The 21,166-nt window shown below is 53.8% G+C and overlaps 8 protein-coding genes across 8 annotated transcripts; 4 read left to right on the top strand and 4 right to left on the bottom strand.

Moving 5' to 3' along the window:
* Positions 1-114: 114 nt before the first annotated feature.
* On the bottom strand, positions 115-939 carry PV08_07792 (uncharacterized protein; the record flags this gene model as incomplete). The annotated part of the gene is made up of 1 exon (XM_016382119.1): positions 115-939. One exon carries the CDS (start codon positions 937-939, stop codon positions 115-117), a length of 825 nt encoding a protein of 274 aa, XP_016235221.1.
* Positions 940-1,627: 688 nt separating this feature from the next.
* Positions 1,628-3,241, top strand: PV08_07791 (uncharacterized protein; the record flags this gene model as incomplete). Its single annotated transcript, XM_016382118.1, has 1 exon — positions 1,628-3,241. One exon carries the CDS (start codon positions 1,628-1,630, stop codon positions 3,239-3,241), a length of 1,614 nt encoding a protein of 537 aa, XP_016235220.1.
* A 291-nt stretch (positions 3,242-3,532) lies between these two features.
* PV08_07790 (uncharacterized protein) lies at positions 3,533-4,690 on the top strand (the record flags this gene model as incomplete). Its single annotated transcript, XM_016382117.1, has 2 exons — positions 3,533-4,315; positions 4,373-4,690. 2 exons carry the CDS (start codon positions 3,533-3,535, stop codon positions 4,688-4,690), a joined length of 1,101 nt encoding a protein of 366 aa, XP_016235219.1.
* A 1,090-nt stretch (positions 4,691-5,780) lies between these two features.
* Positions 5,781-7,858, top strand: PV08_07789 (uncharacterized protein; the record flags this gene model as incomplete). The annotated part of the gene is made up of 2 exons (XM_016382116.1): positions 5,781-6,808; positions 6,889-7,858. The coding sequence occupies 2 exons, from the start codon at positions 5,781-5,783 to the stop codon at positions 7,856-7,858; spliced, it is 1,998 nt and encodes a 665-aa protein (XP_016235218.1).
* Positions 7,859-8,412: 554 nt separating this feature from the next.
* PV08_07788 (uncharacterized protein) lies at positions 8,413-8,859 on the bottom strand (the record flags this gene model as incomplete). The annotated part of the gene is made up of 2 exons (XM_016382115.1): positions 8,413-8,657; positions 8,838-8,859. The coding sequence occupies 2 exons, from the start codon at positions 8,857-8,859 to the stop codon at positions 8,413-8,415; spliced, it is 267 nt and encodes an 88-aa protein (XP_016235217.1).
* Positions 8,860-10,693: 1,834 nt separating this feature from the next.
* PV08_07787 (uncharacterized protein) lies at positions 10,694-12,827 on the bottom strand (the record flags this gene model as incomplete). The annotated part of the gene is made up of 2 exons (XM_016382114.1): positions 10,694-12,430; positions 12,483-12,827. The coding sequence occupies 2 exons, from the start codon at positions 12,825-12,827 to the stop codon at positions 10,694-10,696; spliced, it is 2,082 nt and encodes a 693-aa protein (XP_016235216.1).
* A 4,539-nt stretch (positions 12,828-17,366) lies between these two features.
* PV08_07786 (uncharacterized protein) lies at positions 17,367-18,196 on the bottom strand (the record flags this gene model as incomplete). The annotated part of the gene is made up of 3 exons (XM_016382113.1): positions 17,367-17,860; positions 17,909-18,064; positions 18,118-18,196. 3 exons carry the CDS (start codon positions 18,194-18,196, stop codon positions 17,367-17,369), a joined length of 729 nt encoding a protein of 242 aa, XP_016235215.1.
* A 328-nt stretch (positions 18,197-18,524) lies between these two features.
* On the top strand, positions 18,525-20,274 carry PV08_07785 (uncharacterized protein; the record flags this gene model as incomplete). Its single annotated transcript, XM_016382112.1, has 3 exons — positions 18,525-18,537; positions 18,586-18,680; positions 18,733-20,274. 3 exons carry the CDS (start codon positions 18,525-18,527, stop codon positions 20,272-20,274), a joined length of 1,650 nt encoding a protein of 549 aa, XP_016235214.1.
* Between the last annotated feature and the right edge of the window lie 892 nt (positions 20,275-21,166).

Genomic DNA, 21,166 nt, shown 5'->3' with positions numbered 1-21,166 from the left:
TACCTCGTACCCAACAACCTCCTAGGTAGGTAAACAGACAATTTGATTTGCACACGGCAAAAAGAAACAAGAGAAAGAGGACTTGAAGGGGGCCTTGTCTTTTTTTCTGGAACGTCAAGGCTTTCGACACAACACCTCGCCGTTCGGAATGGCAATCATACAGTCCTCCGTTTCGCCCCACTTCTTCCACGCCTCGGAAATGGATCCGATCTCGTCGTCGGTGCTGAAGCCTTCGCGCACCGCGGTGCCCATGAACCCGGGCTGCAAGATGCGGCCGTGCCACGAGAGGCTGAACTGCGTGGCCCTCTGGCCGGCGTAGCGCCACGAGTTCCAGCTCGGGGTGATCTCGCCGGGGGCGAACCCGGCCCTGCGCGCCCACACGTGGAGGTGGCGCCCCGCGTCGGGCTCGCCGCCGTTCGCCCGCGCCACGAGCTGGTACAGTTCGGCCCAGCGTCTGATCTCGGGCGGGAAAGGGTAGAGGGCGAAACTGGCGTAGTCGGCCTCGCGGGCGGCGACGATGCCGCCGTCGGACTTGGCGACGCGGCGCATCTCGCGGAGGATGCCCACGGGGTCCTTGACGTGCTGCAGGAGTTGGTGGCAGTAGACGACGTCGAACGTGTCGTCGGCGAAGGGGAGGTCGTTGCCGTCGACCGTCCGGAAGGACACGTTGCCGAGGCCCCTCGACGCCGCGTGCGACGACGCCTGCTCGAGAACGGAGGAGACGGCGTCGCCTCCCACGACGCTCCCTTGGGGCACGAGCGCCGCCAGGTCCGCGGTGATCGTGCCGGGCCCGCAGCCCAGATCGAGGATCTTGTGCGTCGGCCGGATGTGTGGGATGAGGAACGCTGCGGAGTCGTTCGCCGTGCGCCGGGCGTGGTCGTTCACCACGGAGCTGTGGTGGCCATGCGTGTAGGACGCTTGCTCTTTCTTGGATGTCATCGTGATGATTGTATTCCTTTGCGCTGGGCTCACGACTCGCAACTACTCGTAGCCAGGGAGGACAGGATGTCTGAAAGGATGTGCAGCAAACAAGTCGCCGGGCGTCTGGATCGGCAGAGACGATTTACCGAGTCTGTAAGACGGAGAAGGATATCATTTTCCAGCTCCTCGAGGCCGTTGCGTGTATATTTATACCGTACAGGTACGAGTATACGAATACCTAGGCCTCAAATGAATGTATTGTCGAGTCACCAGTCGACACCGATATCGGCGACTCGAGTCTATCCGGACGTGGCTTGCAAGGGTCCCGTACTTTAGTAAAGTGCGGGGGGCTGCATCCAGCGAGTAAGAGAGATGCTTTTACACATTCTTGAAGTCCCTGCGACTGTTGGACGGACGGCGACCGGAGAGGTGCTTTGAATGAAGTGAAACGAACGACCGGACACTACGTACAGTAGACTGAAGTCCAGCTGGAATACGAGTACGAGTCTGAGGGGTGTCCTCTGACCAATGACAGCTCTCCGTTTTCAGCCTTGCCAGGAAAGCCTCGGAGGGGGGCCAGAACTTCATTTTCACATGCTGCGTCCGTATGTCTCTATCCATCAACCGCAACTTATTCTTGTGTCTCTCCCCCTCAGCAGCGATGACCTTGTACCAAGAATGATGTGGGACTGCCCGTTGCCTCATCATGAACGCCTTAGCCCGGTGTCTGGGAGAAGTTTGGACCATTCTTAGGTACTGTGTCCTCGGGCTGTGGCTCGAACCCTGGATCAAACCACAGTCAACACAAGACGCAAACACGGCAGCCACCTATGATGACTGGCGTGCCTGGCAATATACATATGACGCGATACATGGCGCCGACGACTGGGTCAACACCGACCGCGATCCAAGCTACGATTGGCAAATCGTCAGGAGTCTGAGAAGAGATCTTGAGCGATGTCGACGACTCGGCGACGATCGTGGCCTCTGCAGTCAGCTGAGAGCTCAGAGTTCTCGCAACATGGGCCGCATTCTATCGCCCGCTTTGTATCTCCGATCTCAGGTGCAGACAAAGCGACTCATCCACGAATACATATTGGAAGTGAGACTCTGCATTGTTCAGATTGCCAACCAGACGTCAACCGGCAACGTTAGCACCCTGGTGTCAGCACAGGAAAAGCGACAAGCACTTAGCGACATGAGGACTGCTCTTGGCCGCACCAGTCTCGTTTTGCAAGGAGGCGCCATGATCAGCATGTGCCATTTTGGAGTGGTCAAAACGTTGCTCGAGCAAAGGCTTCTTCCTCAGATCATCATCGGCACGAGTACTGGGGCTCTGGTCGCTGCGCTCATCAGTGCCACCCCGAACGAGAACCTTCCTACCGTTCTCGACAGCATGCACATCAATTTGGATTCTTTTGTTCGGGCCGAATCAAGACAGATCAATGGCCATTTCAAGAGTTGGATGAGCTCATCTTTCCTGGCGAGTGCCGTGAGACGCTACCGAAGATACCGCACCACAAAGCACCTGTTTGACATCAATGTACTAAGAGACTGTGCGCGAGACAACCTCGGCGACATCACGTTCGAGGAAGCGTATGCGAAGACCGGACGCATTTTGAATATCACAATCGCCATGTCAGAAGTGGCTGGAACCCCTCAGCTCCTCAACTACATCACGGCGCCCCACGTGCTGCTGTGGTCTGCAGTCACAGCATCTATCGCGACATCGAAGGACATGTATGCTCCCGTGCACCTCTTTTGCAAAAGCGATACCGGTGCCATCAGGACGCACTTTGCTGCCGACTTCTCAGAGAGAGGATGCACCAGACAAGGCACTGCGCATCCAGAAGCACCATTGACACGGATTGGAGAATTGTTCAATGTCAACCACTTTATCGTCTCGCAGACGAGACCTTATGTTGCTCCATTCGTTCAGATCCAAAAGTTCGCCGACCATCATCAACCTTTGGGAAAGCTGGTGCGGGTGTGTATGGACGAGCTTCTGCATTGGCTTGAAGTGCTGAACAGCTTCGGTCTTCTCCCGACTTGGCTACAACGAGTGTTAGTTGACGAGGTGGTGCCGAGCTTCGCGTCCTGGTCAAAGATCTCAATCACTCCTGGCATCAAGCCGGGGGACCTGTTTAGTTTGTTCAACAACCCCAATGCAGAAATGCTTCGAGCGTGGAGTGCTCGGGGGGAGAAATGCACCTGGCCATACATCTGCGAGCTCAAGTGTCGCTGCGACATTGAGCTGGAGTTGGACGCTGCGTATGCAAAGGTGCGGCGACGGCCGACGATCCCAACGGCACCGGCCTGATATGTGGACGAGCAGGACGAGGGCAAGGACGATTGGTGACTACAGGCAGGATTATGCAGGTCTCACTCGCTGTAGATTCGCTGGGCATCGTTCGCCTGCGCCCCCCCGGTGTCAAGCGGCGCGGTGGTGACGAGGCCGGCCGAATGACATCATCGCACATCAACTGGGTAGAATGAGAGACCCAAACCCTGGATTGTGTCCTGTGCCGCCCCCAACTCGGCTTCTTGCTCGTTGTATTGTCTGCTCCTGCACTCCTCATCGATGTGAGAAATGTCCCATACTGCTACAGTCATGTCCAACTCCCAGACAGAGGCGAAAAAGAAGCATCGCAGCCTCGGCCGCCTCCTCGGCAAACGAGACAAGACCCCCGAACGCCCTGAGCCTCTTCCCGATTCTGCGTACGGGAGCTCAGAAGCCAATAGTGCGGATGGCCCCGTGGCGCGAGAAGAAACTCCCGAAGTCATCTCCGCCGAAAAGAACAGTGAGATCGCCAACATCGACCAGGACCGCAACTTGGCTCTCAGACCCTCCACCGGCGAGGTCTTTGACGAAGACACGGGCGAGGTGGTGACAGTCGTGACGACCACCACAACCACAACCACTACAACAACCACAAAAGGCGGGAGGAGGCAACAAGATGTGCAAAAGGAGGTCCAGAGAGAGGTCCAGCGTAGTCCCAACCGGCCTATGCTGCAGGAAATGCCTGCTGGACCATCCGAGCACGAGGGCCTTGTCCCGCCTGCCACCATCTCTACAAGCACAGCCCCGGGAGGGCGGGTGCCAGTATCCAATGGACGATTGTCCGCAGACACACCTCCTGTTCCAGTCAAAAGTGCCATGCGCAGATCTGGAGAGATGCGTCGGGCTATGCCTGGAGCGATGCCTGTCGACGACGCCCCGGTGAGCCCTGTAGACAGTCACTTCGCAGGACGCACAGGGATGACGCCGCCCGAAAGTCCTTCACGGCCCAATTACAGCTACCCCAAGCGATCGTCTCTGAAGACGATGGACCAGCCTATGAAACATAACCAGAGTACGATCAACGACCTGAAAGCAGCCGCCAAAGGCATTCACGTAAGTGTTTGGGTCTATCATCCCGAATTGCGAGTCAATGCTGACCTTTGGGAACAGGGCGTAGGAGAAACTCTTCGGGGCACTTTCAGCTCCACCATCGACAAGCGATTCCCGTCCAAGAATGCTGAGAAGGCGGCCGTAAAGAATGCTCGGAACGATGAGATTGTGCAGAAAGGCCGAGCCGAGATGGAGAGCGTCCCAGGAGGATGGCCAGGCTATGAACACACTCCTGTCGATGCAACCTCCTACCACGAACCCGCCATACCTGTGAATGGCGCGCCGAGGACCACGACGCCGCCCGGAAAGGAGTCGAAAGGACTAGGCAAACTGTTCAAGAGGAAACCAGTGGCAGAACAAGGTATGGAAACAAGGTGAAAACTGGCCGATGTGTGTTGCCCAGCACCTCACGTACTACAACTTAATGCCCACCTCTCTGGCACTATGCCACTCTTCTCTGTCGAAGTGGTTATCTGACGTTGATTCGAATGACAGATGTGTCGACTGTTGATGCTTCTACCGGCAATCGATCTTCTCGTCGTTTTTACTAGCGATTTATGTTACAGCGACTGCAAGGGCACAGTAGATGTGAAATTCTTACGAGTATGACTGAAAGAAAGCGACAATGTGATGTGGATTATGGGGATTTGGATGAGATATAGTTATGAATAATATACGTCTTGTCAATCTGATGGCTGGGCTGAAGGATCCTTGGACTTCCTCTCGCCTGATCCTGCGATAACCTTCTCTGCCCGGTTCATATCCACTTCGATTGCCAGCATTTGTAAGCCGACGCCAAAGCTATCTCATGAGAGTTCGGGATCTTGTGTAGCTTGATGGAACGGGGCTGCAATAGCCCAATGTGGTTCCGCTGGTTGCCTTTTCGTCCTTCTTGTGCCTTTGATCAACACCTCGGCTGGTTCGCGACACCAGCCATGACGATGGACGCTACAATCTGGCCGTGTCTCCCCCACGCCGCCGAGCGTCTGGCGTCAGGTCCAAAGCCAATCACGCCCTTGGGACATCGAGTCAATCGCTTCACTTCTCGCGCTCTCGTTTCGCACTCGCACTAGAAGCTGTTCGGAAGTTACAAGCCGCGTGAATCGACGACTCCCCCACGTGCGAGGCGGTGCTGACGACGGAGCCAAAAGAAACAGGGCGCTTTCTGCCTGATGAGCCGAAGCTGCCTTTCGCATCTTGACCTACGGTGTTGATGCCCATTATACACGATCGTGCTCTTTTGTTCACTTCTGACTCGCCCTTGTTCAAGACAGAGAGCTCTTTCGGAGTCCGCCGAAACGATGCAAGACCACGGACTTACTTTCATTCTACTCTCCTTGACTCATGCCCATGTCTTATATATCGTCAAAGACGACCTACGCATACCGTACGGTCGTCTCAACTACGAAAGACTCCCAGACTTGACTTGAGACTAGTATTCATCAGCGATCAGCACTCACAAAGACATATGGGCGCCGGCAGCCTCGACAGCCTTATCGTCTCTCCCGCCGACTTCCAACTATACAATGGCCACCGACAGGTTCATACCTTTGAGCTGCCACGCCCAACGGACGACCTGTCGACAACTCCCTTGGACTCCAACATCTCGCCTCACGACCTTGTCGACTGGCTCAATCAACCCTGTCCCCGATCCGACCGAGACCATGGTACGATGAAACTGGTTCTTCTCCAGACTCGCAACCAATCGACGGCCAAAAAGGCACCGAGTGTGTCTTCACCACCACCTGCATATTTCCCTTACCCAGCACCTAATGAAACCAAGCAACGTCAAACAGATGTCGACTTCGTCCTCGACCTTCTCCAAGGCATGGATCTTCCTCTAGCCTCGTTCGGTAGCTACCTTCGAGGCCACATCACGTTCGTTTGTATTCCGGCCACCTACACCACAAACAACACTTCTTCATCAACAAATATAACTTCTAGATGCACGAAATATTATTGCAGTGGAACGAGTTGGACGATAACGTGGTCGTTCTGTCCTATATTCAAGCATACGTCGGCCATCATGTGGCATAGAGAAGGGGATGGCGACCAGAGAAAGACCGAAGTACTCGCGGACCTCGTCCGACTGCAACAACACCTTGCGCACCCAATGCTTCTGGGTTTCGTCAAGACCAAGATCTCACTGAGTTTCACGTTCGATATGCTCGACGATATGAACCGCGAGACCCTCGAACTCGAGCAGGCCATCGGCTTTCCTACGTGGAACTGGATGCTTGACCGCGCCGAGCCTGGCCGTGGCGTAGGCGACGCCCTGGACCAGGCTGTCGAGGGATTCAATCTGCTCTCGGGAAAATTAACCAACATCAAATTCCGACTACGGACATTCCAGCAGCAGATAAAGTTCATATCGAGATGCAATGCGGGCTACCGATTGAGTCTGGACGGCCAAGCGACCAATTTTGAAAGTTTGATGCGTGAATGTGACGAGTTGCAGTTATACATGGACGTCATGTGGGACTATACTTTTGTCCAGTAAGTCGACAGTTTGTTTAATTGATCTTACTATTTGCGCGGAAGGACAATATTGATTTGTTCCTTTTTTTTTGTTTTAGTCTCTTTGACGCCGACTCCCTGACCGAACGTCTTCAAAACGCCATGAACTCAGTGTTTCAACTCACGACGCAACGCGACTCGCGCGCCAGCTTGGCAATCGCCGACATCAACAACGAACTGGCGTGGCAGGGGCGCAACAACAATACGGCCATGATGACCATAGCTTTCATATCGCTTTTGTTCCTGCCCGGTACGTTTGTCGCGTCGTTCTTCCAGACGCCCATTTTCAATTTCCCTTCTCCGCCGCCGCCGCAAGATGGGGGCAACGGCAACGTCATCGTGGCGCGTCCGTTCTGGATCTATTGGACCGTCAGTGGTGTCTTGACCCTGGTCCTGGGGGCAGGGTGGATCAAGTATCTCCGTCGTCGGCGTGAGGTGGATATGCAGGAGCGCGAGTTTGAAAGAGTGCAGTTTAGAGAGAGGATCAGACGACGAGGTGTGGCTGCGTTTGTACTCGAGAGACGAACCGGGAGACGTGGCTGGGGAGGGATATGGGGAGGAGGAGGAGGAGGTGGTGGTGGTGGTTATGATGTCGGTGGTGGTATCGGTGGAAGGGGAGGTGGAGGAGGAGTAGGAAGTGGTGTTGGTGGTGGTGATGGTAACGGTGTGCGGCAAGTTGACGCAACCGAGAGTCAAATTGGTACTACCGCTAATACCACCACCACCATGCGTCCGTCAAGAAACCACCATGACCGTGAATACGGAGGAACGACGACGATGCAAGAGTGTGGATTGTTCTCACGGGGAGGGAGGAGGATGAGGAGGAGGAGGAATGATCCCCCTGACGGCAACGACAACGACGCTGGCCGGAGGCGAGGTACTACTCTCCGTACTCGTCCTCGCAGTCGTACCTGTACCGACTGGTTCGGAACCCGAACAAGAGATAACCACGACGAAGTCGATGGGATCAAGATGTACGGGTACAACAACGACGACGACAATAACGCCCCGTCAACGCGGACGTGGTGAAGGCAGGTTAACCCCCCCTGCAGGAACCAGGCCAACTATGTGGTTTAGCTTCATGTTAAAACCCCCAATTAGGCACACTGGCAAAGTATCTACTCCTAAGTACGAAATAAAGATACGATGGTACAGCACCTGGAATATCTATCAAACATGACTGGCACACTGGAGTGGTGTACAAGGATACAAGACAAATACTCGTGTATGGGTGAGGTGTGCGTGCTAGAGAATTTCGTATTCTGGATTATTTTTAAAAGTCACCGGACACGGTATCATCGTCCGACAACGTAAGAACACAAGAACACAGCGCACACACCTTTACTTCACCGAAGGTACTCAATCGACATGAGAAAACCCCTTCTGCACAATACATCACCACACACACACACACGTCACATCCGAAAGGTCCGTCACTTCCTCCCCCTTAACTTCCCTTCCCTTTTCCCTTCCATTCATTCAAAACTCACCGACATGATGCCAGTAAACGTGAGCCGGGGATTCCACGCACGTAGTAGACAAGACCTCCCTCAAAAATGGCGCGGAAGTGAAATTACATTTCCCTAATTGTTCTGCTTCAGGCGCTGGTCCGGCTGTCCGTCCTTGCGGAGTCCATCGCCGCCGAGGTTCGAAGCACCCTGGGGGTTCTCGCTGCCACCACCGGTGCCGCTGCCGCTGTTTCCACCGGAGCCACCAGAAGACTGACCGCCCTTCTTGCCGGCCTCGTGGGGGTCGACTTTGCCGTGGGCGAAGCTGTCCTGTTGGACGCGCTGGTCTGGTTGGCCGTCCTTGCGGAGACCATCGTGTTCTGTAAACCAAAAAGGAAAAAAGAAAAGGGGTTAGCCAGGGTATGTTATTATTCATGACACGGGAATCGTCGAGTCGACATGGCTGGCATGTCCACGAGGGTACCAGCCATCCATGACAGAGAGAGAGAGAGAGAGAGACCAGTGTTGTGAAGCTCCGCTTAAAGGAAAAACAAACATACCAGTTGGCTTGTAGTCAGACATGTTGAGAAATTGGTTGTGAGGGTGATAAAGAGATCTAATTTGATTGATGTTTTTGAGGTTGATTGATTGTTCTGATTGTTGTTGTTGATGATGATGAAGAAGAGGAGAAAACATTCCCAAGTTGCTGCGAAGGACAACCTGTTCTTATAGACGACTCTCACCGCTCCATCATCGCTTCCCTGACGTCGTTGACATCCAGTTTCCCCTGGTTCATCGTCAAAACAGAAAAGAAAAGATACATCATCTCGTCCTGTAAATTGTCCTTAATGAATCATCGATCTCATGCAACCGTGTCTGTGTTGCCTTAGCTGGATCGAAGCACAATGGGGTAATGAGATCTGATCTCCGGGGCAGGAATGGGAATTGACGTCAAAATATCAGGCAACAGGGCCCGTAGTGTCACGAAAGAGGGAGATTCTGACTTGAAAAGACGTATTGTTGTGGAAACCCCCCGCCAGATGATCGACGTCTCAATAGATCTGAGATGAGCCGTGTGCTCGTGGACGGGAACAAGATCCATGGAGATCGCCGGAGAAAATGGCAAGCACCATTCATTACATCGGAGTGGGAAGACAGAGTGAGGCTCGGGCTATGGCCGCCTAGTGGCCAGGAATATGCCATGTCGTACTCGTATACCCAGATGCGAAACGTCATGACCCGAGAACAGAGCACAAGCGTCTCTCACCTCCCCTGATCCCTTTGGTGGATGGAACTCGACAGGGACCTCTGTTGTCGAGCACTCGGCCGGTGATGAGGTCAATGAAAAGGCGGTATAGGTGAATCGAAGTGTCAGGAATGGGAGAGAGTGGGACGCCAAATCAATCGGATCCAAAAAAAAAAGACGTGCAGTCACTTAGAAAGCTGGGGCTTACTGTTCCGATTTTCTTCGTAGTAATTGGCTGTCTCTTTCTCGTCCCAATGCTGATATGCCCCAAGGTTTTAGCCATGTCTTTTTGCGCAGTTGTCTCCCTCGTGAGGCTGGCTTCTGTTCCAACGGACAGAGATGCCAAAAAGACAAGGTCGTAGCAGCCCGGCGCATCGTAGGCGAAGTGTGAAGCCGATCGGTTGATTACATCTCAATACTTCCGCCCTGTGTAGCTAGATCCATGCAGCCTGGGCAGTTGATGTGGTCATCAATCAGGGGAGAAGCATGTACCTGGTCCCTGGCTAGGAGCAAAGATCGCATCTGATTGGAACGGATCACGAACGGCCTTCCCCCAGATAGCCTGGACAAAGGCGGGAATCCGGTTCGAGCGCCTGTGTCCGAGGTTTTGTGGATGGAAGAGGACAGCAAGGAATGAAGGCGGAGAAAGTCATGACGAGATTGTGTAAACGAGGCGGGATAATGCCACAGCCTGACATGTGACCTCAGCCTCGTCCAGAGCTGAGAGTTCGTTGTGTCATTCGGATCGTAGTCGTTTGGGACATGTCAGATGAAGCGTTTAGAAACTTAATCATAATACAATCGATGCGGTCAATTACAGGATGAAAGACTCTAGAGGTAATTTGAAATTTACATTGTCCAATTCCAGAGGCTGCTCCCTTCCTTCCCATCGTGTTCAAAACCCACATATCCTTCGTCAGCTCCAATTACCCATAACGTATCTAGCCAGGCAGCACTGGTACCTGCCAACATCATGGACCCATTTCTAGTCCTGGTCCTCGTAAGGGTTTCGTACCTGTCCATCTTGCCCTTCGTCCTATGGAAAACGCCTGTAATGACACATACCTTCCATCGGTATTATGAACGCTCAAACAAATATACAAGGAGAAACTATAGGTAAAATACACGTAGTTAGATAAGCCGTGACGAGTGAGTCGATTCGATTATTGCTCATTCGCCTGTATAGTCTTGAGGCGCGGTGTTTGCAAAGACGTAATTCTTGGGCTTTTGCTGCGCGAGCTGTTGAGCGACATGAGCGTGCTCTTCTTTCTGATTCGGAAATTCTTGAATGTAAAACTCCGTCTTCTTTTGCTCCATCTGAGCCTCGAAGTCTATATCGGGGGTGGTATCGGACGGCAGGACAAACTGCTGAAAAGAACCCGAAAGGGCGTCTCCTTGCTGCGAATAATTCAAGGAAGGAACGTAAGTCACCGGCGGAAACGACGTCACCTCGGGAGATGTCAATGCATCTGACCAGCTGCTGTTGGTCAGGGGACCGGCTGAGTAAGGTGGGGTGTATTCTGGAAAGGAGGCGTATTGCGGAGGAGCTGACGCAGGCGGAACGAGTGACTGTTGTGAAGTTCCCCGTGCCATCATGAAATCCGAAGGAAGGGGAGTGATCGGTGGCGATGCCGTGCTGGCGGGAAAGGTCTGTCCCTGCAAGGAGTATTGACCAGACATGTCCATATTGTGACCAAAGAATGGGTTTTTCTCAGGGTCTGTCATATGTGCACTGGAAACAATGTCTGGTGATAGTGCGGGAGCAGGAAAGTCTGCCAGAGTCTGCGCATTCAGGGCCTGTTGTGCCATCAAATGACTAAAGGCCTGAGTCTCGGCAAAGCTAGGAGTAATGGGAGACCGTTGGGCAGAGCTCGCCTTGCGGATCCCGGCATAGCGCGAGTTTAGAGCTTGACCGGCAGACTTAACGTGGCGGATGGAATGAGGCATCGCAGGAGCGGCGGCACTGGGTCGGAAAGTAGGCGACACTGATGTGAGGGCTCCATAGGATCGACTGCGCAGGGAGGCCGAAGCCAAGGGTGTGGGACGCGGTCGTTTCCTTCGCGCAGCGATATCCAAAGGCCCGCTAGATGGATGTTGGATAGGTTCAGAAGGTCGACGCCGAGCCATCCCATTGGGAGAACTACTGGCGAGGGCGCAGTTTCCGAAATTGTGCGACAGCTCGTCTGTAATGGCGGTCGATTGGCGGCGGGAGCCAGGATATGAAGGCAAGCTGAATCCGGGCGAGGGTACATGGTCAACCGCGTCATTCTGCTGAAGGGGCCCTCCCTTTGGTGTTGTCAATGCGCCATGGAGGTCCTCCGGACTGACATATGATTCCTGGTTAATGAACGAGTCAACCAGAGCGGCATCCTGGAGACTCCTCTGTACGTCGATCTGGTCGTCATCAAAACCAAAGTCGAAAGTGTTGTCCTGTAAGGTTATCGGGGAATGCTGCGGTACTGCACTTGAAGTCCACGCCGGCAAGTTATTTGGCAATGACGCATTGGCCCGGTGAGGACTGACTCGCAATGGCAGCTGTACTGCTATAGGTCGCACAGGTTGAGGCATTTGCGGTGGAATCATGAGCACTTTTTGCTGTGCCATTGGCTCGGGTTGGTGAGCCTTCGGGTGACCGAGAGTTCGCTGAAGGGAAGCTTGAAGGGAATCCCAGCTCGACTCTTTGGCACTGTCATGGTTCTTCGTGGGAGAAGGTGTCCTGTCGCGAGCCGGAATCGATGCTTTCCTGGGCGATGAAGACACGGAGCGGACTGGCGATGCGATCCGAGGTTTTGGAGTCTTGATTGTTTCACCAGATGTCGGTTCTTTCTTCTCGGCCGCCTTTTGAGTTTCGTACTCTTCCTGGCGCTTCTGCTGCTTTGCCTTGGCTCGTCTGTTCTGGAACCAGTTCTACCACTTGTCAGTTGCGTGCACAGTGCATGACGGGGAAGAGTTTACTTACTCCTACACGTTGGAATTTGAGGTTGGTCTGGATGGCCAATTGTCTTTTGACCTGGGAATTGGGCTTGTGATTGGCCTGAAATTGAGCCTCTAGAACTTCGACTTGCTCTTTGGTGAGCCTGGGACGAGTCGAGATCTCTTCCATTTCCGGTCCAAAATCATCGGCCATCATTCCCGACGCCATGTAGTCGGCATAATCATTAGCATTGTAGCGAAGAGAAGGATACAAGTCATCGAGTGGCTGTTGAGGATGGGCCATGTAGGAGGGCGGATAGGGTATCGCCTGGTAGTACATTTGCGGCTGGTGTTGTGCCGGGAAGGCGAAGGGTTCCTGCATATAATCCATCATGAGGAGCCAATGTTATTGTTTACTTCGTGCTCTCGACTCTTCTTGGTGGATTTGTGTTCACTCAAGTTGAGGGCATTTCAGATGATACTAACGAGCGACTGCGGCTGCGGAATTCGTGAGGAAAGATGGATAAATCGTAGGCCGCACCCGAGGAGCGAACGTCTGCAGCAGGAAAGAGTTGTGGACGGTCGCGAGTCTCTCGAACGGGCCCCTTCTGCCAGAAGAGTGCAGAGGCCGACAGCGTCAAAGACCTCGCCTGAGGTGCACTCGTGGTCGACGGGCGATGGCACTGTTGGCGGTCGAGGTAGGCAGTCGGGCACTGTGATGATGAGGTACTCGGGTGTCCAAGTGATGAGAGAGAATAGTATAGTTTGGCCAAGTGGACAAACGACCGGGAATTTTTTAGATTTAGAGGCGGACTCGCGAGGGATGAGGCGAGAACTAACGAGATCAAGCGACCGGGGTCAAGGGAGGACGGTGGGAAAATGAACCAGGTCAGCCAGTCTCGGATTTGTTTGAAAGAGATATCAGGCTTTTGAAAGTTGACGGTCGGTTGCGAATGGGTGATGACAGGGAAACAGCTGGAGCAACAGAGGGCGCACGTCCCCTGGCGGCTTGCCGATGCGCCGCGAGGTTCGATATCAGGACGTGCACATCTCTTCGCCCACTGATGAGCCTGTGTGCGGTTGCGCATTCGCTGAAGACCAGAGCAAGGGCCTGTGGGGGACTCAGCGAGAGCCTAGAGAAGAGAGTGAGAGAAAAGTGGATTGCGAGACGCACCGAATGGGGACGGGTGGGAGACGGGCCATTGGACCAACACCACAGTGGAACAACCTTGCAAGGTTTCGTGTGGGCAGATAATAGACGACGGTGGAGAGCGACCACAGCAAAGCTTGGGAGCCACGGTGGGGATGGGCTCAGCGGCGATTCTACAGTGTGCAATCTTTCAGCTGTGGCACAGTGGCACAGTGGCTTCGACTGTGCCAGTACAGCGAGCTTCTGGGGACCTGAGATAGACGGTGGAGATGGACAGATGGAGGGAGCCGGCACAATCTACGCCCGCAGATGCGCGCTCTGTCGCACCAAAGAGGGCGGAAGAATGGGCGAGGGAGTCCCAGAGTCGCCGCAGGAACCTCGATGGCGCCCTGGAGAGAGGCGTCACTGAGTCACTGAAGGCCCCAGACAACGGCGCTGGGGGCATTCGGGGCGACTCTAGGCGCTCTCTAGGCGCTCTTCAGCGTATCTGGGCGCCTCGGGAAAACAGAGAACGGGTGCTTGGCCTGCTCGGGGATTGAGTGGGAGAGCCTAGACTCGACTCTCCTGTCAGGCTGTCGCACAGTGGCGCCGTTGACGGCGCAGTATCCGGCCTTGCAGCGAGTGGCGCATGAACCTCTCCATCCCTCACATGCGCTCCTCGCATCAGACAATTCGGTTTGTGTCAAGGACTTCGGCATTCTCCTTGCCTCCCATTTGGCTGGCTGGCTGCGTGTCAACAGGCGCATCTCATGTCCCCTTTGAGGCACTGGTTCGGCGCCAATGCAGGAACAGAACAGCGCCAACAACTCACCCTGCTGCAGGTGCCGGTGGGGAGAAGTTTGCCTGGTGCCCACCACCACCAACAAGCTTCACCATCCTGGCTCCTCAGACCACCTCAGCCCGGCAGTCTCAGCCCAGTGCCACACGAACCCTTGGTCGGAAAGCGAGACATGGAGTTTCTCTTGTGTGACGTGCGATATTGTTCTGTGCAAATGCGATATCTGAGCATAGAAAAAGATGCGCTGTGGAACACGCACTGGCAAACGGCAAGGTGCTGTCGCCTCGACCGACATCAGCATCATACTAAATCTCCGTGGCGATCTCCCCGTCAACATGCGTGTGATGGCGACATTGACTCCCGTGCTTCCCGTTGCCGTCAGCATCAAGACGGCGTGCACAGGGCAAGAGGAGGTCCAACGTTTCGAAGCCTCGGGCTCTCAGGCCTTGCTACGTCTCGGGCTGTACGAGGAGGCACAGAACTACAAGTACAGTACCTACAATATCCATGTATTGTGCGAGGACGAATACCGACCTGGGATGCTACAGAAGGCAGTGCGGTCGACAGGGCGAGTACTTTCGTTGTCATGGATGAGAGAGACCAATTCCCGGACCAGAGCGGCATCTCCTCGCGGCCCTTTCAGCCCGCCCAGTCCGCCTGGAGCCTCCTCGGGCAGAGCCCTCACTACCCTACTAGGTTCGTATTTGCACTGGCCTCGAGCCCAATCCACCACCCAGTCACATCATGCGCTCCTCTCCGTTCGTCATTGCCCTGTTCCCCCAGGGTCCTGGTACAGGCAGGTCAATAGTCGGTATACAGGCCCATCATACCAACCAAGAGATATTCAGTGGTATGACGATCCTACTGTATGTACAAGGGGATAGCCTCGTCATGTTTGGGGCTCTGTGAGAATGGTCGATTTCCGACTTCATGGTTTGTGGCACCTTGGACGGAGTACTTTCATCCTCCCCCTACCCCTGCTTCGGGTCGGCCTGCACCTAGAGATGCACAACACAATCTGGTACCTGCGTCGGTGGCTTTGCGAGTGCAGCGTTTGGTCTCTAAAAGCAGCTGACCCTGGGTGACCTAAGTTGCGCTCACTCCAGCACAGAAAAGGCGCCTCTTGGTCTCGTCATCCACTCCATGCCCACATTGCTAAAATCACCCGTCACACCCACAGGGCACGTCAGTGAAGCACCACTCGCACGGCTTTGTTACACGCTGGCCCTGCTGAACCCCAGTCGACCAGTTGTTTGGCCAGGCCAGCCCCTCCTCACGCTTCTATATCACACCTCGGATTCATACATGCGCTTTTCTCGATGCCATTCACCCACTATGCAGGGGCAAGCTGTGGCACTCACCACACGGCGGTCCAGCTGGCCATGTTCCAACTTTTCACCAGATTCACGTAAATCTTAAGATGGGGCGGGAGTACAAAATCAAAGACAGTAATCTCCCTCTACTGTCTCGGGGCATTTTCTTAGCGTATCCGAAATCGCAGGCCTCTCCTGGAGAGTCCCAGGTCTTGCCATCCGAAGTAGCAAACTCAAGCCTTCGGTCCTTTGGGGATACCTCAGAGTTTAGGACAAGAGGCCCAGTAACGGCCGCGGATAGCCCACAGGGCTCTAGTAAGCGATTCCTTCTCTGGGCAGAGGCTGCTCCTCCAAAAGCAAACAATCCCGCTCTTGTTCGCTAAATCTGCTGGCCACCCAGTGAACCCGGCTGAGCCCTGGAATTGCCTGGACCTTCTTAATTTTCCGGTTGATTTCAGTGTCCGCCAATCAGCCGTTCACGTTGTCGGGGTCTCTCCTAAACTCGTATCGACCACCATGAGTTGGCTTACTACGGTACAAGAACCTTCGCTGATTCTCCGTGCTGGTACGTTTGTTCCGTACGAGCTCCTCGTACGGATCAGTCTTCCCCTTTTCGAGCATGCTCGCTCATGGTTCCGAGTTCGTCCTTGGCAGATCGACAGTGTACTTGCTTTTCTGGTGCCAAACATCACAAATCACCACCCCGACGAAGTGTACGAAGTACTCGGGTCTCCAATGTGATCGTCTGTTCGTTTCTATTTGCTGTCACCTTGTCGATCGGGGCGCATCCATCATCGATACAGTACTCGCATTGTCCGATAGACTGCGAAGAGTCGAAGGGTCTGTGCGATAAGACCTCAGACACGAATCGCACACTATTACTCGGCATCCATCCAATCACTGTCTTTTCTTCCGCATCCCGCTGGATCTACGTCAAGTCATTCGTCAAGGATCGCTATCACAGCGTCGTACTGCTCAGTGCTCACTGAATGCACTGGCCACATCCAACGCTTTGTCCAGCGGCAAAGGTTCGTCACCTGTTCGACGTTTGAAGTGATGGTTCGGTGACATTGGTTCTGGAGCGCCCAAAAGGACTTTTAATCCGCTCAAACGAGGTGTAGCTCTCGTTGCCAATTGATCAAGGTTCACCATGCGATTGACACGAGACCCGATTTGCCTTTATCGAAACATAAAGGCTTTTTCCTCTACCGCTGCGCCGCTTCCCACGACAGAGGAAGCAGAGCGCCTGAAGGTTCATTATTCACATCTCGGACAGACTTGTCCTGTGTCATCATATCTACTGACTCATTCCTAATCCAGCTTGAATCCACCCCCTCACATCACCGAGGCAGCCCAATATTCCCCAGTATTATCCATGTCACCACAATTCTGTGGAGTCTACATGACATTTGGCCAGCTCTTAAAGCATATCGATCTTCACGATCGACGCACTCTCCGTAGGCTGTTGCAGGCGAAACACCTTTCGTCGTCAGGGCGCCTGCTTCGTCAAGGCTGCACAAGCTTTGATCCACATACTCGTATACAATATCCATGTACTACCATCTATTGGGTGTGATGACCGACCCGTTCTATGGGATGATAACTCCTTGCGCCATGCTGGACCATTTTCAGTCCCTATACGGGTAATACGAGCATGAGCAACTGATCTTGAAAATCCCCCGTCCCGTCTTATGGAGCTTGGACCAATGTATTGGTGATTTCGATCTGCACATTCCCATCTGGCTCGAGGCCCTTCAACGTCACACTCTTCAGGTCCTCGACGATCCAGTCTGCGCCAGCCTCCTGCAACTGGGAGATCCTGTGTGTCGTAGCCAGACCGATGACCTTGAATCCCGCGGCCTTACCTGCACGGACACCCGCTGGAGCGTCTTCGAAGACGATCATCGGCGAGTTCTCGGGAAGTCCCAGTCGCTGGCGACCGAGCAGATAACAGGATGGGTCGGGTTTACCGTTCTCAACGTCTTCCGCAACGACCAGACATCGTGGGTGGGCAATCTTGAGCACTTCAATCCATCCATTCAGGAGAGCACTTGTCCCTGATGTTACAACAGCCCAGGGCGCATTGACTGCCTCGAGACTGTCCAAGAGTTTTCGAGCACCTGGGATCTCTACGGCGTCTTTGCCGAACAGCTTTGGTATGAGGCCTTCTTGTCTGTTGACATCTGCTATCGCGTCAGTGTCCACCGGCATTTTCCGTGCAAACGACCTACACTCCCAGTTGGCCTTGGAAGGATCGAACTCCATAAAAGTATCGATACTCCTTCGTCCGTGAGAAGTGGCAAGAATTACTTCCGGGTCGACCCCCATCGCTGCGGCCTCCTTGTGCCAATGCTTGACGACTGCCTCTGTGCTGTCTATGATAGTTCCTGTCGTAGATTGTGAGAAAGCATCTCTAGTCCCAAGGCACGGTGATGCTCACCGTCGAAATCAAACAGTAGCCCACCAGCCGAAAGAACTTGCGGTGGCCCGGAAAAAGAATGCTCTTCGACAGACCCCATGACGCCACGCCTGTGTCGGACTTGGACAAAAACGCAATCTTGACTTGTCCTGTCCTGTCCGTAGACTGAAGTAAAGAAAACCAACCGATTCTATGCCACGCCGTCTCCTTGTGCCCGTCGACAGTTGTTGGATGTTGGGGCGTTTTTATGCTGCTGCATGGTCGGCATCGTTTCCTTTTTGGGCACGTCGACCGCGGGACATTGTCCTCCTCTACATTATGGCCGAGGTTCTGCCGGTGGAATTTTTGGGCAAACATTTTGGCCGTTGACACTTGGGTATTGTAGACGGAGATCAACCACCAGCGTTCACGATCGGCCAACCCTAACAATGGTCAAATCATGTATGCAACCCACGGTGACTTCTGCGGTGTTGACTGACCAGTGACCAGTTTCCAAGTCTAAGCGCACGCCGGTGCGATTAAGGCACAAGATTGAAAAGGCGAGTGCCGCCAAACAGAGGAAGGCAAGAAAAGAAGACAAAAAGGTACGACAGCGTACAACAAGCCCTTGATCGGCGCATTTCTGACCGTGACCAGAACCCACAATGGAAATCAAGGCTGAAGAAGGACCCGGGTATCCCAAACCTCTTTCCTTTCAAAGAAAAGCTCCTCGAAGAAATTGAAGAGAAGAAAAGACAAAAGGCAGAGAATGCACAGAGATTACGGGATGCCGCAAAAGATAAGAAGAAGCAGACCAAACAACAGAACGCCGCAGATGATCAAGATGACATGGACGAGGATGATCTCATGGAAGAGGACGAGGATCTGCTGGATGAGGAGATGGACGAAGACGAAGACGATGATGTACAAACCTCTTCCAATCCTCTAGCTGCCCTGGTTGCATCAGCCCAGGCACGAGCGGCAGAGTACGATGGAGGTGCTCTCGCAGGAGACGTTTCAGGGGACGATGACGACGATGTCGAGAGTGGTGGTGTGCAACTTTCCGAGACCGTGGCTGCCGACCACAGGAACCCAGATTCGTCACGGAAAGCATTCGACAAAATTTTTAAACAAGTCCTGGATGCTGCAGATGTCGTTTTGTACGTCTTGGACGCTCGAGACCCCGAGGGGACGCGATCGCGAGAGGTCGAACGACAGATCATGTCCGCCGAAGGAGGATCGAAACGCTTGATTCTTGTGCTAAATAAAATTGACCTGGTGCCGCCACCTGTCCTGAAAGGCTGGCTGACACATCTACGACGATACTTTCCCACGATACCACTGCGAGCGTCGACGCCCGCTTCGAACGCGCAGACTTTTGATCACAAACAGCTCACTCTCAAAGCCACGTCCGAGACGCTCTTGCGATCATTGAAGAGTTACGCGGCCTCCAAACAACTCAAGAGGTCGATTTCTGTGGGTGTCATTGGATATCCGAACGTGGGCAAGTCGTCGGTCATCAACGCCCTGACCTCGCGGTTGAACAAAGGCACCCAGAGCTTCGCCTGCCCGGTTGGGTCGGAAGCCGGGGTGACGACCAGCCTGAGAGAAGTCAAAATCGATAGTAAGCTGAAAATCCTCGACTCGCCCGGTATAGTCTTTCCTTCGGCGGTGGACGGCGAAGACAGGGAAAGCAGGCAACGACGCAAAGCGGAACACGAGGCCAGGTTGATTCTCCTGAATGCGCTCCCCCCCAGCCAGATCACCGATCCTATTCCTGCGGTGAGCCTGCTCCTCGATAGGTTGTCCGGGTCAGAGGCCCTCTTTGAGAAGCTGTTGTCTCACTACGGGGTGGTCGCGCTTGGTCCTTTCGGCCGAGGGGACAGGACGACCGACTTTTTGGTTCAGGTCGCTCGGAAGAGAGGCCGCCTTGGACGAGGTGGTGTTCCGAACCTGAACGCCGCTGCCATGGCGGTCATCACCGACTGGAGGGACGGTAGGATCCAAGGATGGGTCGAAGCACCGACTCTCAAGGTCGCGCAGGACATGCAGATGGCGGAAGCCGAAGACGAAAAGACTCTCCCTACCGGCGTCGACAGAAAGGAGATTGTCAAGGAATGGGCTGCAGAATTCAAGATTGATGGACTCTGGGGCGACGACAAGGCCGATGCCGCTGGAGATGATGCCATGCAGTTGTAGTTTCCTCATAAAAAATTTCCAACGACGAAAAAGAAAGAACAATGAAGGGGCTCAAGGCGTACGGTGTCAAGAGTCGAGTGTTCGGCCGTAGAGGTTTTCTGGTACATTGACGACATACGGAATGAAATCAAAATTAAAATTTTGAAAACTGATCTCTGCAAATAAAAAAGCCATTGAGACTCTCTTTGTTGAATTCTTCATGGAGGCCTTCTCACAGACCGGTCTGTACTGTCTTGTGAAGTACATTGTAAGGATAAATTGAACGAAGATGGGAACGAAAAAGGAAAAGTAAAGAAGGAGAGTAGCAGCAGGAGGAGGAGGAGGAGGTTTCGAGATTTGCCATCGCCCACGGTCAAAGACATATTCCAGATACGACTGTGGTTATGATACTCCTGAATTTCCCATACTGACTATGAGTCAACATGCCCCCCCCCCCCCCCCCCCCAAGTCTATCTTGTTTGATCCGACTTGCCCGTGGTTATCATCTCGATCGGTGAGGGAGGGAGGGGAGGTAGGGAGGTAGGGAGGTAGGGAGGTTTTCGAAGGCGGACCTTTTTTCTTCTTCCATGCTTCCCTGAGGGAATGGCCGTCCATCACACAGTCGAGTTGGTTCTAACTCAAGCCATCAACCGGGTATCTCGGTGATTTGTCAGTGGAATTTCACTGGTTGAGATGATTACACCACTTGATACGTGGACCCGTTGTTGGTACTGCTCAGAAACCCGCCGTGGTCAAAGACTGTAGAGTGTATTTCGATACCGGCCATCATCACCTGTCAGGGGAGAAGGGTGTTCTCAAATTGAGACTGTACTGGTCGACGACGGCTCTCTCTCTCTCTCTCTCTCACACACACACACACACACACACACACACACACACACACACACACACA

This window comes from Exophiala spinifera (assembly GCF_000836115.1).
Source record: "Exophiala spinifera strain CBS 89968 unplaced genomic scaffold supercont1.5, whole genome shotgun sequence".
Lineage (NCBI taxonomy): Eukaryota > Fungi > Ascomycota > Eurotiomycetes > Chaetothyriales > Herpotrichiellaceae > Exophiala > Exophiala spinifera.
Note: the sequence above shows the minus strand (reverse complement) of the source record. Positions and strands in the feature narration are given on the sequence as shown.